This window comes from Phyllostomus discolor, chromosome 13 (genome assembly GCF_004126475.2).
Source record: "Phyllostomus discolor isolate MPI-MPIP mPhyDis1 chromosome 13, mPhyDis1.pri.v3, whole genome shotgun sequence".
In the NCBI taxonomy this organism is placed as follows: domain Eukaryota; kingdom Metazoa; phylum Chordata; class Mammalia; order Chiroptera; family Phyllostomidae; genus Phyllostomus; species Phyllostomus discolor.
Genome location: NC_040915.2, coordinates 56,339,818 through 56,354,961, shown reverse-complemented (window position 1 = coordinate 56,354,961; position 15,144 = coordinate 56,339,818). Strand labels below are relative to the sequence as shown.

At 51.2% G+C, this 15,144-nt stretch overlaps 2 protein-coding genes across 3 annotated transcripts in view; one reads left to right on the top strand and one right to left on the bottom strand.

The window, feature by feature from the left end:
- KREMEN1 (kringle containing transmembrane protein 1) overlaps positions 1-4,038 on the bottom strand; it is a 58,124-nt gene extending 54,086 nt beyond the window's left edge. For both annotated transcript variants that reach the window (XM_036014672.1, XM_028527972.2), the window contains exon 1: positions 3,901-4,038. In XM_036014672.1, coding sequence (XP_035870565.1) covers positions 3,901-3,997 — 97 coding nt within the window. In that variant the 5' untranslated portion in view covers positions 3,998-4,038. The remainder of the gene's footprint in view (positions 1-3,900) is intronic.
- Positions 4,039-4,355: 317 nt separating this feature from the next.
- On the top strand, positions 4,356-14,587 carry C13H22orf31 (chromosome 13 C22orf31 homolog). The gene is made up of 3 exons (XM_036014050.1): positions 4,356-5,824; positions 12,656-13,105; positions 14,028-14,587. The coding sequence occupies exons 2-3, from the start codon at positions 12,776-12,778 to the stop codon at positions 14,463-14,465; spliced, it is 768 nt and encodes a 255-aa protein (XP_035869943.1). The 5' UTR covers positions 4,356-5,824; positions 12,656-12,775; the 3' UTR covers positions 14,466-14,587.
- The last annotated feature ends 557 nt before the right edge of the window (positions 14,588-15,144 follow it).

Genomic DNA, 15,144 nt, shown 5'->3' with positions numbered 1-15,144 from the left:
GGTTCATTCATTCACCAAAATCAAACCTCCTTGTCACCTTTCCAGACCAGTGAAAAAATCAATACGTGGGGACCCACCGCAGGGCTTGGCGAAGCACAGCCCGTGGGCCGGACCTGGCCCAGTGCCTGCTTTCGTACAGCCCGTGAGCTAAGAACGGCTTTTAAACCTTCACATGGTTGAAAACAATCAAAAGAACAATTCGTGTGACATAAAAATTACATGAAATTCAAACGTCAGTGTCCGTCAAGTTTTACTAGTACACAGCCGTGCCAATTCATTTACATTTTGTTTCGCGCTGTTCTGCCCTACAAAGTCCGAGTTGACAGACTGTACCAGAGCGGGTATGTGGCTCGCAAAGCCCGAATCATTTAGTTTGGCCCTTTACAAAAGTCTTTGCCAACACCTGACCTACAGCCTCAGATGGGATTATAGGTCAAAAATTCGAGACTAAAGTTGATACATTGCCCATTACCAAAAATCTCTAATCTGTATTAAGAAACTACTTAAAGCAATATATTTTACCTTCAATATTAATAGCTGTTGATCCAACTATGCTAAACCATACATATTTAATAATATCTATATTAAGTGCACCAATTTGCTGTTTATTCACAATGAGACAAAATGGAACTACTTTTTGTATTAAGAGCTATAAAAGGCCTCACTGTATATCTCGAAAGTAAATAGCTTTGTCTAGGGGCCAAACCAAAATTTCACAAAAAGAACAGGCGTCTTTGATACCAGGAGAGTTTTGACAGCTTTGCATTTCTTAAAATAGTCAAAGCACAGAAGTAGTTGGCACGCATGTCAGTCCACTTCACTGCTCTCAGCCCCTAGGTTGCATACAGGTAATCCGATGAACGTTAATGAAGTCCCCAAGAAGGACAGGGCTCTCTATATAGCATGAAGCTCTCGCTGTTAATGGAACTGATAGGTTTTATGGCCAGATACACTGCTGGCTAATGGGATGAATTCTAGATGAGGAGTTAGAGAGAATGAGCACCAACTATAAAACACTTGTTCACGGCAGATGTAACCTGAGTTGAGAAACTCTGTTGCCGCACACCTGATAGCCAAATGTAGTGAAACACCCAAGCAGGTAGTTTGCCTTTGACAGGAAACTCAAATAGCCCAAGTCTACCCAGGCTTCTCTGTTCTTCCTACCTCTTGGTTCTCCCTGCAGGTCAATAAATTCCAGACGGCAGCTCACTTTGAAAAACCCATCAGCCTCATCCACGGCCCTGGCTGCTTTCCTGCTTGAAAAGGGAGTCTAGACTCCACCATTAATCTCAACCTTCCTCCTATCAGTTGTGAAGGAAGAAGAGAATCTTAGAGGAAGAATGGAGAGGAGAAGGGAGATCATTTGGGGTTGGCTACACACTGTAATTAGAAGTAGCATTGACGGGGAGTGAGCTAACTGTTTTTATAAAGTCAGCATTCAAAAATGAAAACCACCGGTAATTTAAATATTACAAAATTGTACAGAATGTAAGTACTGAAATAATTTTTTCCATCCACAAAATTCTAGAGAAAATTACAGTATCAAAAAATATAAAATGGCAAGTTTGGCATATCCTCAGAATAAAGCTTTTTTTTTCCTAATTGGAGAGGATTTTAAAAACTAGTGGGTCGACTCTAGACAGGCCATGATGCTTAAGACTTATATGGTATCTTCTTAAAACTGCTTTCCGGAACTAAAGAGGAAAAGTCACAAAAGCACTGATTTACCAGGGTAATAGGAAAAAAGCTGACGAGGCTCAATGAACTGGGATTTTGGGCCATTTATCATAAATTCTTTCACGATGGTTATTTATTTGTCCTTACTTCAGACCCCCAAATAAAAGCACCCCAATGTCTGAGGTTCAAACCATGTAAGAGCTGCTGCGTTTGGCCCTGCCTAGGAGAGCAAAGGTGCCCGGGGAAAGGGTGCCACCTTCCAACCAGTGTAAGCATGGGTTGCGGCCTCACGGAACACTTTCCAGAGCTGCTGCTCGGCCCTTTCCAGAAGGGAACCCGTTCGTTTCCACCAGTACCTCTCTCTCCTTAGAGGACATTAAATCCTGACCACACAGATGGCAAAGTGGTGCTAAGGGGTTACTAGGTTACAGTTCTGTTGACACATCCTGGCTCTCAGAAAGTTCCTCCTTCATTCCTCACATTGGGCAAACAGTAGAAGCGATCAAACTTGTGTAGAAGTTTTCGTAGAGGTCCCCTAGAAGGCCACCACCAATCACTCAGAAACCACTTCCTACGTGGAAGATTTACAGTACTTGGAGACACCCCCCCCCATACACACACCCACACACCAACCCCTTCTACTGAACCAAAGCCAAGCTCTGCCTTTTACAGGGATTAATCAGACTGGAAGTTCAGAGCATTCTCAGGGCAAATAAGGTGTCTAGCACCTGGTGAACTGTAAAGCGCTATAAAAAGTATTATTAAGATGTTTAGCGACTGACTTCTGTATGTGGGTGTGTACCTGCAGTGTATCATTTAATCTTCACAACACCCTGCAAGGGAGTTATATCATTATCTCCCCATTTACAGAGGAGGAAAGTGAGGCTCAGAGAGCTGGAGGGATGGCCCAAAGTCACACTGTAAGTGACAACACCAAGTCCTATCTTTTTCACTGACCCAAGCCGGTAAGTAAACAACGCAACTCTGAGTTTTCTTTTAGCAGCAAAATCCTGTCTTTCTGACATCACAGCCTGCGACTTTGGGGGGAGAACCCTCAGGTTAGTCTTCATACTCAGGCAAAACGGCAATGAACTCCTGCCTTCTTTTCCACTAAAGCCCAATTCTCAATACCCAAATGACCTGCAGAGAAACATACAACTGGGCCAGACAATGCCTTCTTGCCTGATCTTGGAGAGTTCTGCTGCAAGGAAGGATGTGTATGGAAGCTACGCAAAGTCCCAGGTTCCATCCTGGTCCAGGACTCCTCCTCGGGAAGACCTGGCCTTGGCCTTGGCCTTGGCCTGGGGAGCGGGAGACCCTATTCAAAGGGCGGGGCTACCCGGGAAACGGGGCTCTGTATCACACCCTCAGGACAAGCACCCTAAGCTCTGTAGCGGAGAAGTTCCCCATCGCTCCGTCCTTCCCTCCTTCCTCTCCGAGCAGGACCAACACCCAGCCAAGCGGCAGTTCAGAGCGGCCCCGGGGGGTAGGGCGAGGGCGGTCCAGCGGAGCACAGCGGGTCGTCCCGGGACCCGGACCTGCCTCCGGCCGAGCGGGCAAGTCAACTCGTTTCCTCGCCAGGCAGGAGTTACGGCGCTGGGCCAGCGGCGCTGGGCGCCCGCTCCTCTCCCTTCCGCAGCCGTCCCGAGCGAGGAGGCGCTGGGGTCCCCGCGGGTGAAGGGGCGCGGGGGCGTCGTTGTGGGGCTTGGGGCGGGGATCCTGTCCCGGGAGGGGGCGTCGCTGGGTGGCTTGGGGAGGGGGTGCAGCGTCTTGAGGCGGGGTGGGGAGCGCCCGGACCGGGGAGCGTCGCTGAGGGACTGAAGGACGGGACCCCAGGAGGTGCAGAAGCCGGGGGGGGGGGGCGTCCCTGCCCCAGGGAGGAGCTCAGGGACTTGGGCAGGGACCCCGGGTCCTGAGACAGAGGAGACGTCCCGGCCCCGGGGGCGTCGCAGGGACGTCCGGCGAAGGGGTCTCGGGAGGTTCTGAGCAGAGAGAGGCTCCCAGGTTCCGAGGCAGGTGGGCACCAACCCGGCCCGGGGCGTCGCTGAAGGGCCTGTGCGGAGCCCCGAGTCCTGGGGCGCGGTGCTGGCTTGGCCCGAGGGGGCGTCGCCGAGGGGCTTGGGGAAGGAGTCCCGGGAGGTAGTGGCGAGGGGATGGGGGCCCCCCCGGCGGGCCCCGCGGGCGGGCTCTGCACTGGGTCGGCGTCGGGGGTCACTCACTCACCGGGACGGGGGCCCAGACCGGGGCTGGGCGCGGGCCGGGCCGCCAGCGTGAGCGCGGCGGCGGAGAGCAGGGCGAGGCGGGCGGCGGGCGGCGCCATGGGCCGTCAGTGCGGGGCCCCGGGGCGCGGCCCGGGGGAGAGGGGGCAGCGCAGGGAGCCGGGGGCGGCCATCGGAGCGGGACGCGGGGCTGGGACGTGGCCCCGCCCCGGCCGCCCGGCCGCCCCGCCCCGGCCCGCCCTCCGAGCGCCGCCACCGCTCGGGCCGCCCCGGGGCCTCCCCGCTGCCCTGCGAGGCCCGAGAGGCGGAGCCGACTGCGCACGCCCGCCCGACCCCACCCTCGCGCCGCGCCTGCCACTCACGCTCCAGGCCCCGCCCACACTCCCCTCCTCACCTGAGCCCGCCTCCCGCGGAGCTTTTTATTGGTCCGACCGAGGGGCGGGGCCAGCAGGTGAGGGGCGGGGAGTTTGGAACCCCGCCTTCGAGTCCGCAAGGGAAGGTTTGGCTCAGACTGGAGCCGGCCGGGCGCCCAGTGACCCCTGTTCCACCCTCACTCGGGTCGTGACCCAAGCGCGGGCTCAACCGCAGGGATAATAATCAGGACTGCAGTTTGAAAACCGCGTGGCTCATCGTGGTGGTTAAAGGGTGCTCTGGAGTGAGCCTATCCTGGTCACATCCCCCTCGGTCACCTGTTAAGGCCTTGGGCACGTGTGAAGAGAAAATAGCTCCCTTATTTCAATGTCCTCGTCTGTTAAATGGGGGCGTTTATAGCAATTGCTCCCAAAGCGGTGGTGCTAAATGAAGCAGAGTATGGAAACTTTTACGCACTCAATAGGAGCTTGGAAAATGTTGAGTTCCTTTCGCTTCCCCAATCCTTACATCCACAGAGGCAGCATACCGCGCCCGGTTCCGAATCCTGTCGCACATCCTTTGTCAACTGGAACAAATTGCCTACTCTGTCTCAGCCTCATTCATCTGCAGAACCGGAATCATAAAGGGCCTTCACAATATTAGGTGACAAGGAAGCAAGTGCAGCGCCTGACATAGGGCAAGTCTAGAAGTGATGGGGCCGTGATGGATGCTTTCTTACGCATTGGGGCTCAGAGAGCGCAGGCTTCCACAAACTGTCGGCCCCTGCGTGGGAGGCCTTTGCCCTTCCCACTCCCCCAGGTTTCCCCCAGCTGCACTCGGGATCTGCCGTGGGCCTCCCCCCTCCCCCGCACTCCCCCAGGCAGAGGAGATTTTCCTTCGGCTCCCGCCTAAAGCGCCGCGGTGACGCCCCGAGAGGCAGGTCTGGGCGGCGCGCCGGGCCCTTTCAAGTCCCTAGTCCCGGACTTGCAAGTGCGGGCCTGCGCCCGGCGCAGCGGCGAGAACATCTGCCCTTGTGTGCCGACTCGCCGCGCCCAGAGTGGGTCTAGACCGGTCCTGGCCCGCCTTTGGTGCACCGGCCTCCATGTCCCCTCGCCACCCCGGAGCCGCCCCCTCGCCCACTCCCAGGGTCCAACTCCCCGCGAGCTGTTCCCAGGGCTGGGCCTCAAAGGCGCAGCTACCTTCCACCAGGTCTCTCAATCCTTGTCCCTTTCCACCCACACGATCCAGAGCTGCGGCAAGAAGAATCTTGTCCAGTCATTGTTTTCACGATATCATTCCCGAGTTCAAGAATTCTCTGGGCTTTTTACTGGAGCGGGGGGGGGGGGGGGGCACCCCCCACCGAGCCACACCTGGTCCCTGAGGACACACCCTCCACTTCCCACCTAGCTCTCACCCTCTCTTCTCCACCATTTTGGGCCCTTCCCACTTCCAAAACCTCCTCCTCCGGGAGGACCTGGAACTCTTTTCCTCTGCCTTGTGCCCTCGCAGACAGGCGCAGGCGGGGCACACAGAAGGAGCGAGAAATGAGAAGATGCAGGTGAAACCATCAGCAAAAAGTAAGCACTCAATAAAGGTAAACCTTCCTCCGCTCAACGAATACTCAGTGAGAGGAAACGGGAGGAACGCAGAGCTTGGGTGGTGAGCCGCAATTCAGTATATAGATATGGAAATATAATGTACACCTGAAATTTATGTTATTAATTAATGTTACCTCAATAAATTTAATCATTTAAAAAAATTCAGCGAGGAACATGCCAACAGCAGAAAAAGCACAACCTTACATTCTAACCTAGAGGAGAGGGCCAGCCAACCCACATGAAAATAACGTGAATTTCAGAGAGCACAAAGTACGGCAAAGACAAGAAAATGATATTGGCAGAGAATGATCTGTGGACTGTTTGAAATAGGTAGCTGGGGAAAAATTTTAGCAAAGCAGGATATGGCTCTCAACAATTTACCAGGCTTTTTTGCATCTCATCCAAGTATTTGAGGAAGGGGCAGACAGGAAGTTCCAAATAAAGGGTTTTTGTTTTTGTTTTTGTTGTTTTTGCAAAGTCTGGGGATTCCTGCCTCATGATAGTAGCTTTGGCTTGTCCTGCGCCCCCTGCTGGAAGGCACCCCTGCTGGGTGGGTATCAGCCCTCGGTCCTTCACTTGGCCCTCCTGGCTCGTGCACAGCTGGAATGGGCTATGTGATTTGCAGGGCCCAGTGAGAAATGAAAACGTGGGGGTCCCTTGTTTAAAATGATTAAGAATTTTAAGATGGCGAATACAGGTCATTAAACCAAGTGTGAGGTCCTTTCAAGTTTGGGCACCTGTGTCACTTCGCAAGTTGCAGGCCCATGAGGCTGGCTTGTATAACAGATAGTGTGCAAGCCCCTGCCCCCACTGGCTGCTATGAGAAACATCCCTCATGCCTTCCCCAGGCCTCCCTCCCCTCTTTTCCAGCTTAAAGCCCAGCACAGGTGATGGAAACAGTGCACAGAGGCTAAAAATACAGCTGAGCCAGCCTAGGTCAGGGCACTTAATGGCTCAAGGTCTTTTGCTCAGTTATGTAGTCCTGGCCCCTGGCAAGGAGCAGTCTAAGATATTCATTTCAATGCTTTACATGCCTTGGTTGGTTAGCAGCTTTATTTCATGGAAAGAGTGAGGGCACTGAGTGTAGCCCCTGGGCCTCCAAGAAGATGTTGGTGCTTGTGTGTTTGCCTCTTGTGTTCTGCACTCGGACCCTTTGGTTCCTCAGTGGGCAGCAGGACTTTCCAAAAAGGTGGGAGATCGCAGCTGGTAGAGTTTGGGTGATCCTGGTATCTTTGAAACTCCAGTTGGGGTCATTTCTGCTCACAGGGCAGTCATGTTGTAGCGAGCACTGGATGAGAGGGGCCTGATTATAATAATAGCAACGATAGCAGCCCTGGCTGGTGTGGCTCTGTGGACTGAGCACCGGACTGTGAAGCAAAAGGTCACCGGTTCAATTCCCAGTCAGGACTCACGCCTGGATTGTGGGCCAGGTCCCCAGTAGTGCGTGCATGAGAGGCAACCACACATTGATGTTTCCCTCCCTCTTGCTCTCCCTCCCTTTCCCTCTCTCTAAAAGTAAATAAGTAAAGTCTTTAAAAAAAACGATAGCAAACATTTATTAAAAACACTACTAAACTCTAGGTAGGGTGCAGTGTTTGCTGTTGCATTTCACAGAATCCTCCCCATAGGCCCTCTGAAGGAGGCACTCTTACCACTCCCCTCACACAGAGAAGTGAAATGGTTCATCCACAGGTCATATAGTAGTGGAGCTGGGCTTCGAACCCAGGCAGTAGGACTCTAGGACTATACTCCTAACCACTGCGGCAAATTGCCTTCTTATCCTTAGAGGGTTCTGGTGACAAGTGCTCACTGAGGACTTCCTGACCAAGATTAGCGTGAGGTGAGTAAGGCATTCAACTCAGGCATGAAATTTCAGAAGGCCCCAAAAACTCAGTAATCAAGATAAATAAGTATTATTTACTAGGGTTTAAAAATATGTCAAATTTATTTAATTAACTGTTTTAATGAAATATCTTTAAAAATCTAGCCTAGCCCTGACCTGTGTGGCTCAGTTGGTTGGGCATCATTCCACAAAGTGAAGGGTCACCGCTTCGATCCCTGGTCAGGGCACATGCTGGGGTTTGGTCCCCAGCTGGGGGCATGCACAAGAGGCGACCAATCAATGTTTCTCTCTCATATTGCTGTTTCTTTCCCTCTCTTTCTCCCTGCCTTCCCCTCTCTCTAAAAATAAATAAATAAATAAAATCTTTTAAAAAATCTAAATGAATGACAAAAAATTCAAGATGAACAAAATATCAAAACTATCAGTAAAAACAGGATTTCGGCCCTGGCTGGCATAGCTCAGTGGATTGAGTGCGGGCTGGGAACCAAAGTGTCCCAGGTTCGATTCCCAGCCAGGGTACATTCCAGGGTTGTAGGCCATAACCCCCAGCAACCACACATTGATGTTTCTCTGTCTCTCTCTCTCTCCCCCCCCTCCCTTCCCTCTCTAAAATAAATAAATAAATAAAATATTAAAAAACAAAACAAAAACAGGATTTCGAGTTCTGATTTTCCTTTAGCCTCAGGCTGGGCTCAGCATGGTGCTGTCACTGATCCTGTCTCCCTAGTTTCTGGGCCAGGCAAGTAGCGATTAGTCAGGAGAAGAAGGAGCTTGCTCGTTCTGATGGGGGTGAGGGGGCAGGGAATCTGGGCTAAACCTAATGAGTTCGAGAGGTCTGTGGCACGTTCAGGGGTCACACCTGAGAGCTCAGGCAGGGGGAGGGGGTGGCAGGGTGGACGGGCACCCTTATCTCACACGCTTGGCCCACGATAGGTGAGTCTCAGCACATGTGGTCTAAATCACTGGTCCTCGGAGCGTGCATCATTGTTCAGGAATGTTTTCAAATTCTCTCATCCGAAGTTTTTCTCTTGTTTCCTAAACCTGCTACATCACAAACCTCAGCTAGGTTCCCGTATGGGTGTGGATGTTTACTGCTTGGGTGTGAAAATAAAAACATCTTCTGAGAAGATTAATAGCAACTAAACTCCACTAGAGCTTGGGAGTGGGGCAAAAAGGGAAGAGACAAGAATTAGTATCAATTGGCTCAATTTCCTCTTTATGAACTGATCCTCAGGAAAAAGAAGAGGAACTCGGAGAAATTAAAGAGGGGAAAGGATGTAGGAAAGGAAAAAAGGAAGAAGAAACTTTATAGGAGCTAAAAATACAGTGAGGAGAGTTTGGCTAAGCATCAAAGAAGGGCAGATGTGTTTCCAAATAGAAGCGGTGGTTTAGAGGTGCCCGGAAGCACAGCTCCAAGTGATGGGTGGGGAAAAAAAGTTATTTAGACTGAGCTCGGAAGAATAAAAAAGGTTCAATGGCGAGTCCAACCGAGGAACAGGCCTTTGGGTAACATGGGAGCCCTGCTGCCTCAACCCCAAGTTCGTGAATCAAGTGCTGGCACCGACATCGGAAACTCTTGCCATGCTTTCAGGATCCTGAACCAAAGAGAGTCTTTCCATCCTGACTTTGTAATTCTGAACAGCCTTTGACAGAACAACCTCTGCTAAAGACTAGTCACTTTTCTCAGGGTGTCCTCAGGTACCTGCTTCCCTTTCTGACTAATGAAGCGTGGGACGTGCCGAACCACTCCCACACCGGGGGTCATGCACTTCCTGCAACTACACCACTTCTGTGAAGCCGATGGATCTGACAAAGGCTTAGTGAAGACGGACCGTAGGAAAAGAAATGTTGAGATACTCAAGTCGGATCAGAATCATTCAAGAAGCTCATTGCTTGGCTTCGTAAGCATGATGGGTGTGTGTGAAGGACCTGAGATGAAGTCCACATCAAATGTAGGGTTACGTCACTGGGACCGTGGACAACAGGGGCTCAAGAAGGAGTCAGATGGGCGAATAGACCACAATATTAACGATGTTAGTAAGAACATTATTTTTTTTAAAGATTTTATTCATTTATTTTTAGAGAGGGAAGGGAGGGAGATAGAGGGAGAGAAACATCAATATGCGGTTACTGGGGGTCGTGGCCTGCAACCCAGGCATGTACCCTGGCTGGGAATCGAACCTGCGACACTTTGGTTCGCAGCCCGTGCTCAATCCACTGAGCTACGCCAGCCAGGAGTAAGAACATTATTTAATGAGTGCTTATTATGCGCCAAGAGCCATGCTGAGGGCTTCACGTGCATTGTCCCATTTCATCTTCCCAGTGACCCTGAAGTAGGCACTCATACTGTCTCCATTCCTCAGATGAGGAAAATGAGGTTCAGAGATGTGAATTCACTTACCAATGGAGAGATGGGTCTGGGATGTCCACTCAGGCAGACTGACTCCTGGGCCCGGAGGAAGTGTGACAAGGCGAGGACCAGAACTGGGCTCAGGTATAGTGTGTGGATGGGCTGACAAGATGAGAGGCAGAGCATCACAGTCCTAGCTGGGGAAGAGCACAGTAAGAACAAGGTGGGGTGGTGCGCTCCTGGACTGCATCCAGCCTTTGTTGCTTATCGGCTTTGGGGCGTAGTTCTTGAGCAACTTGTGCTTCCATTTCTTCATGTGTGGGGTGGGGATGGCAACAGTATCCAAACTCATAAGACTGTTGGTGTCATTCCATGCGATGATGCTTGTAAATTGTCTGAAACGGTGCTTGGCCTGTAATAAGCGTTCAGTGAATACAGATTTTCCTGACACCGGAGAAACAGCACAGGCCAAAGTGTGCTGGGTTAGTTGCGAGGAACGTGAAGGTGTCTTGTTGGGGTACAGTCAACTGATGGGACAGAAGGCACAATTTGATGGGATTTGAAGCCTAGGTATCAGCCGCCATCCATGTAAACAGAAGAAGGAGCTTTGGAGTGTTTCTCAGAGCCACGACATGTCACTTGGTCACTTACTGTAAGGCCTAGGGAAGTAAATACGCCAGATGAGTGTCTGGAAGAAGGATGTGTGGGAAGGCCTACCTCAACATGGGGAAGGTGAGAAGGGAAGCAGAAGAGTTCTTCCCAGGATGCCTTTCTTGCCCTGACTTTCCCTTCTCTCCTGGCCACGCAGAGTCAAGGCAGACAGTAGCCGGAGATCCTAATGCCACCTCTCTGGGATTCACCGGCTATGAAAGGACGCTTGCTTCCCCAGCCTCCAGACATTTGCAAACCTTCCCAAAGACAAACCCTTTCCAACGCCCTGCTCTGAAACTGACCCACCTCTGTGGAGGTGAGGCCAGGGCTCACGGCTTGAATGAGCCCCATTGTCCTCCCGAGCATCTGTGGGTCCAGATGCCGTCAGCCTGGAGGTGGTTCTACCACGGCCTGCGGTGCGGTCTGCCTGCAGACTTTGATTCACTCCAGGGACAACACTCGAGAAAATCAAACAGGCAACACATGCGATTCCAGGAACGCCTGCCAGACTCGTACTCTGTTTTTCCATCACTTCGCTCTCCTCCCCCTCGGGAGGAAGCCTCCTCTGGCATTTTGTGTATGAAAAATCAAAACCACCAACAGGACAAGCACCTGATAAGGAGCTAGGCATTGCCCAAGAGTTCCCAGGAAGAGGTGTCTTTGTTCTTGTTGCAAGCCCTTGACACTGCTAACAGCTCTAATTACTGCATTTGCCATGGGATGTAAAATAAAACCACATTCCAGAAACCGTGTAGTCTCGGGCTGAGGCGGGGTGGGGGGCAGACACGAAGGGAGAGGTGCCCAGGGCTGCAGGAACGTGTTCTTTCATTTCTGGTCCCTAACCTTGGCAGCCAGTCTGAGAATTGAACAGTAACTTCTTTATGTGCACGAAGAAGGGCACTTTTGCACATGTAAGAATGCACCACACTACCTGTACCCACAAATCTGGTCTGCATATTTGACTGTGTGGCGTGCAAAGCATACTTCTCAAGCACGATAGGAACTTCAAAATTCACCCAAGCCATTCTGGGGGAAAGAATGACTTCAAAAGTTGTTGAAGCTGTGAACACAACAAAACAGAACTTCTTCCAGCATAATTTAACTCTAAAATTCAATGATGTAACACTTACCTGCACCTGCCCACATCACAAAACAAAGTGACATCACAAATACCAGAGATAATGGTTCAAAACTGCCCATATGTGAGCGAGGCAGAGAAAAGTAGGTGACTAGAAATATTAAAACAAAACAAAAAAAGACAGAGAGAGAGAGAGAGAGAGAAAGGAAAAGAAAAGACATATTTCTTCCCCCCTACTAAGCTAGCTAAAATAAAATTTAAGGCCACTGAGATATGGTAAGGTGATTTCATTTTTTATAGATAGCATTTCTTAGAAGGCCAGGTCTCTGTAAAGGTGTGGTTCTGATCTATCCAGATTGTTCTCCTTTCCTTGGCTGCTCCCAGGAAATGGAGGCCAGCGTCCTTTACGTTGTGCTTTTGCCTTTATGGACTGACCCCAGAGTGTATTTTCCTGTTGAGCAGCTTTTCCTGGCTCACGGCAGTCCGGTTGGAAAGCGTACTCAGGGTTCGGACAGGCATCCCCTGCTGTCGTTTCTGTGAGGCAGCATGGCTGAGGAGTGGCTACAGCTCCTAGAAGTCTCGAGTGATCCTATCTCCCGTCCTCTTCCCACCAGGGGTCCACTTTGCTTTCCAGCAGACAGGAATTGTCTTTGATTCCGTGTAAAGTTCCCCGACCCTGCACCTCTGGCCCCATATCATTATGGCCTTGGTAGAAGAGGCTTTGGTGAGCAGTGGAGAGGATGTTGCAGGGAGATTTCTGAGATGGGTGTGGAAGAAATGGGCTCTAAAAAGATGATAGTGCTATGCCTCCAAACTAGACCATCTGGCCTCTGCTTGAGAACTGGTCTTTTTTTGTTGTTGTTCCTTTTCCCCTCCTTATAATTCTAGCATCCGATCCATGTGAGACGAGATGCCAGCATCCCCACCTATGGCCTCCGACAGTCTATCTCATTGAACAGCAGGCTTCAGGACTGCTATGTGGACTCGCCAGCTCTCACCAACATCTGGATGGCCAGGGCATGTGCGAAGCAGAACATCAAAGCCCCAGCACGAGGTACCACCTCCTCCTGGGAAGTGGTGAAGAACCCATTCATTGCCAGCTCACTCTCCCTGGTTAAGCTGGTGCTCCGGCGACAACTGAAGGATAAATGCTGTTCGGTACCGGGCAAGTCCGGAGAAGCAAAACCCTCAAAGAGATTAAAGCCCAAGGACGACTCAGCAGTCAAAGCCACTCGGCGGGGCGGGGTAAGAAACCCCATCAGTTCCAAGAGCAAGCAGCCCGTGGGGCAGCAGCCGGGCTCCCCTAGGCGCAGGAGGCCTGCAGGGAGCACTCACGAGGTACATGGGGGCTGGTGGTGGAGTAAATGTGGGTGGGAAGAGGGAAATGTCAGCTGGAGAACCCTTAAATTAAGTCTTGAGAGATTTATATGAAGCAAAAGAAATCCTAAAGTTGAAGACAGGATTGTGAGGAGTGGGGGCGGGGGCAGCATCAGGGTAACTGTGGAGAGAGCCCCAGATCTTGGGGCATGTTATTTATACCCTGTCTAGTCCTACCGGAGGATGAAGTGGCTTTCATAAACCCAGATGAAAGGAACTTGACAGGAAGGGAAATAAGGATGGGGAAGACAAGGATGAGGCTAGAGCACGCAGGCACACACACGGGAACAGCAGAGGTGACGTGAACTTCCACGTGGGGAACCTGGCATCTGGAGGCCTGGTCTGAGGCCAGCTCCTCCACTCACGGTGGCCGGCAGAGCTCAGCATGCAGCCGGGAGCTAGAATATCGGGTTCAAATCCCAGCCTGGACTATAATTAAGGACAATGGTGGGCTTAGCCTTTTTCTGCCTTGATTTTTGGGTCATTTATAAAATGGGGGATAACAGCCCTTCCTTCCTAAGGTTTCATGTGGATTAAATGAGTAAATACAGGCAAAGGGCTTTTGAACAGAGCCTGGCACAGACTAAATGCTTAGGATCCTGTGTGGCATTCAATAGATGACAACTGTGGTTATTAACTTTCTAGCTGTGTGGCCTTGGGCAGACCGATTCCAGTTTCCTTGCCTTTAAAGCTGTCTCCCGCTGACCTTGCAGGGTTACGGGGAACGCACGCAGTGGTGCACGAGGGAATTCGGTAACTAGCACACGCTAGACAAATGTTGCTTGTGGCTGTAACCAAGACTCTGGGACACAAATCCCAGATAATTATTCTGAGCTCCCTTCTCAAGTTTTAGCTTTGACTTCTCTGCTTTCTTCCTGGCTAGAGTAAAGAAAGTTCAAAGGAGAAAAAAGTAACAGTCGGCCAAGATCTCGAGCACAGATATGCTGAACATGTGGCTGCCACCCAAGCACTGAGCAGGGACATCGGGACAGCGGCCTGGAAGGGCCAGGCGCTGCTTCCTGAAGCCAGAAAGAGACGGCAGTTTTCGGACATGTTAACCATCCACGGCCTCCCCACAGAGGGCTACCGGGCTCTGTACCACGCTGTGGTCGAGCCGATGCTGTGGAATCCTTCAGGGACCCCCAAGAGGTACAGCTTGGAGCTGGGCAAGGCCATCAAACAGAAGCTCTGGGAGGCTCTGTGCAGCCAGGCTGCCGTCCCTGAAGATGCTCAGGAGGACCCGACGCCCGACAGGACGCGGCTGGAGGTCGACCAGGAGCCTGTGCCCAAGAAATGGCCCAAGTTAAAGAGGGAGAACTAGAAACAGGAACTCACAGGACTTAGGATATTCTCTGCTAGATATCTAGAAAATAAACACCACTTTGCACCTTGCATGTCATCTCAGAGTGCTTTACAGATTAGTAACTACCCTCTCGGGAAACACGACGAATGGGTTAGAACAAGATTCATTTCAGACTGAGGGAGGTCCCCCTCCACTCTCCTGAGCAGGTGATCTCCAGGGCTAGATACTTGGGGCTTTTATCCCCCAGACAAGCCCCTTTCCCTTAAGCTTGAGGGTCTCTCAGTCCTCCAAGTAGGAAAAGTCCTAGCAGATGAAGCTGATGGTTTACATCCAGCCTCTGTTCTCAATTTTATTATCATTTAAAAAAGATTTCATTTATTTTAGAAGAGGGGAAGGGAGGGAGAAAGAGAGGATGGTAAACATCTGTGTGCAAGAGAAAACATCGATCAGTTGCCTCTCAAACCTGCCCTGACCAGGGACCAAACCCACAACCCAGGCACGTGCCCTGATTGGGAATCGAACCGGCGACCTTTCCGTTTTCCGGGCGACACTGAACTCACTGGGCCACACCAGTCAGGGCTGTTGACAATTTTTAAAAGGCAGACTGCTAGGATTGGTTGCCATGTCCCTCCCTCTACACAGGGCTGAGCAGAAAAACTATCATCACCTCAAGGGCATAATCCCACACACTGTCTAC

Excerpts from the sequence above, each read along its gene's own strand:
- C13H22orf31 (XM_036014050.1), top strand. The coding sequence starts at position 12,776 with ATGGCCAGGGCATGTGCGAAGCAGAACATCAAAGCCCCAGCACGAGGT. Across the intron at positions 13,106-14,027 it reads CTGCAGGGAGCACTCACGAG|AGTAAAGAAAGTTCAAAGGA; the intron begins GTACATGGGGGC and ends CTTCCTGGCTAG.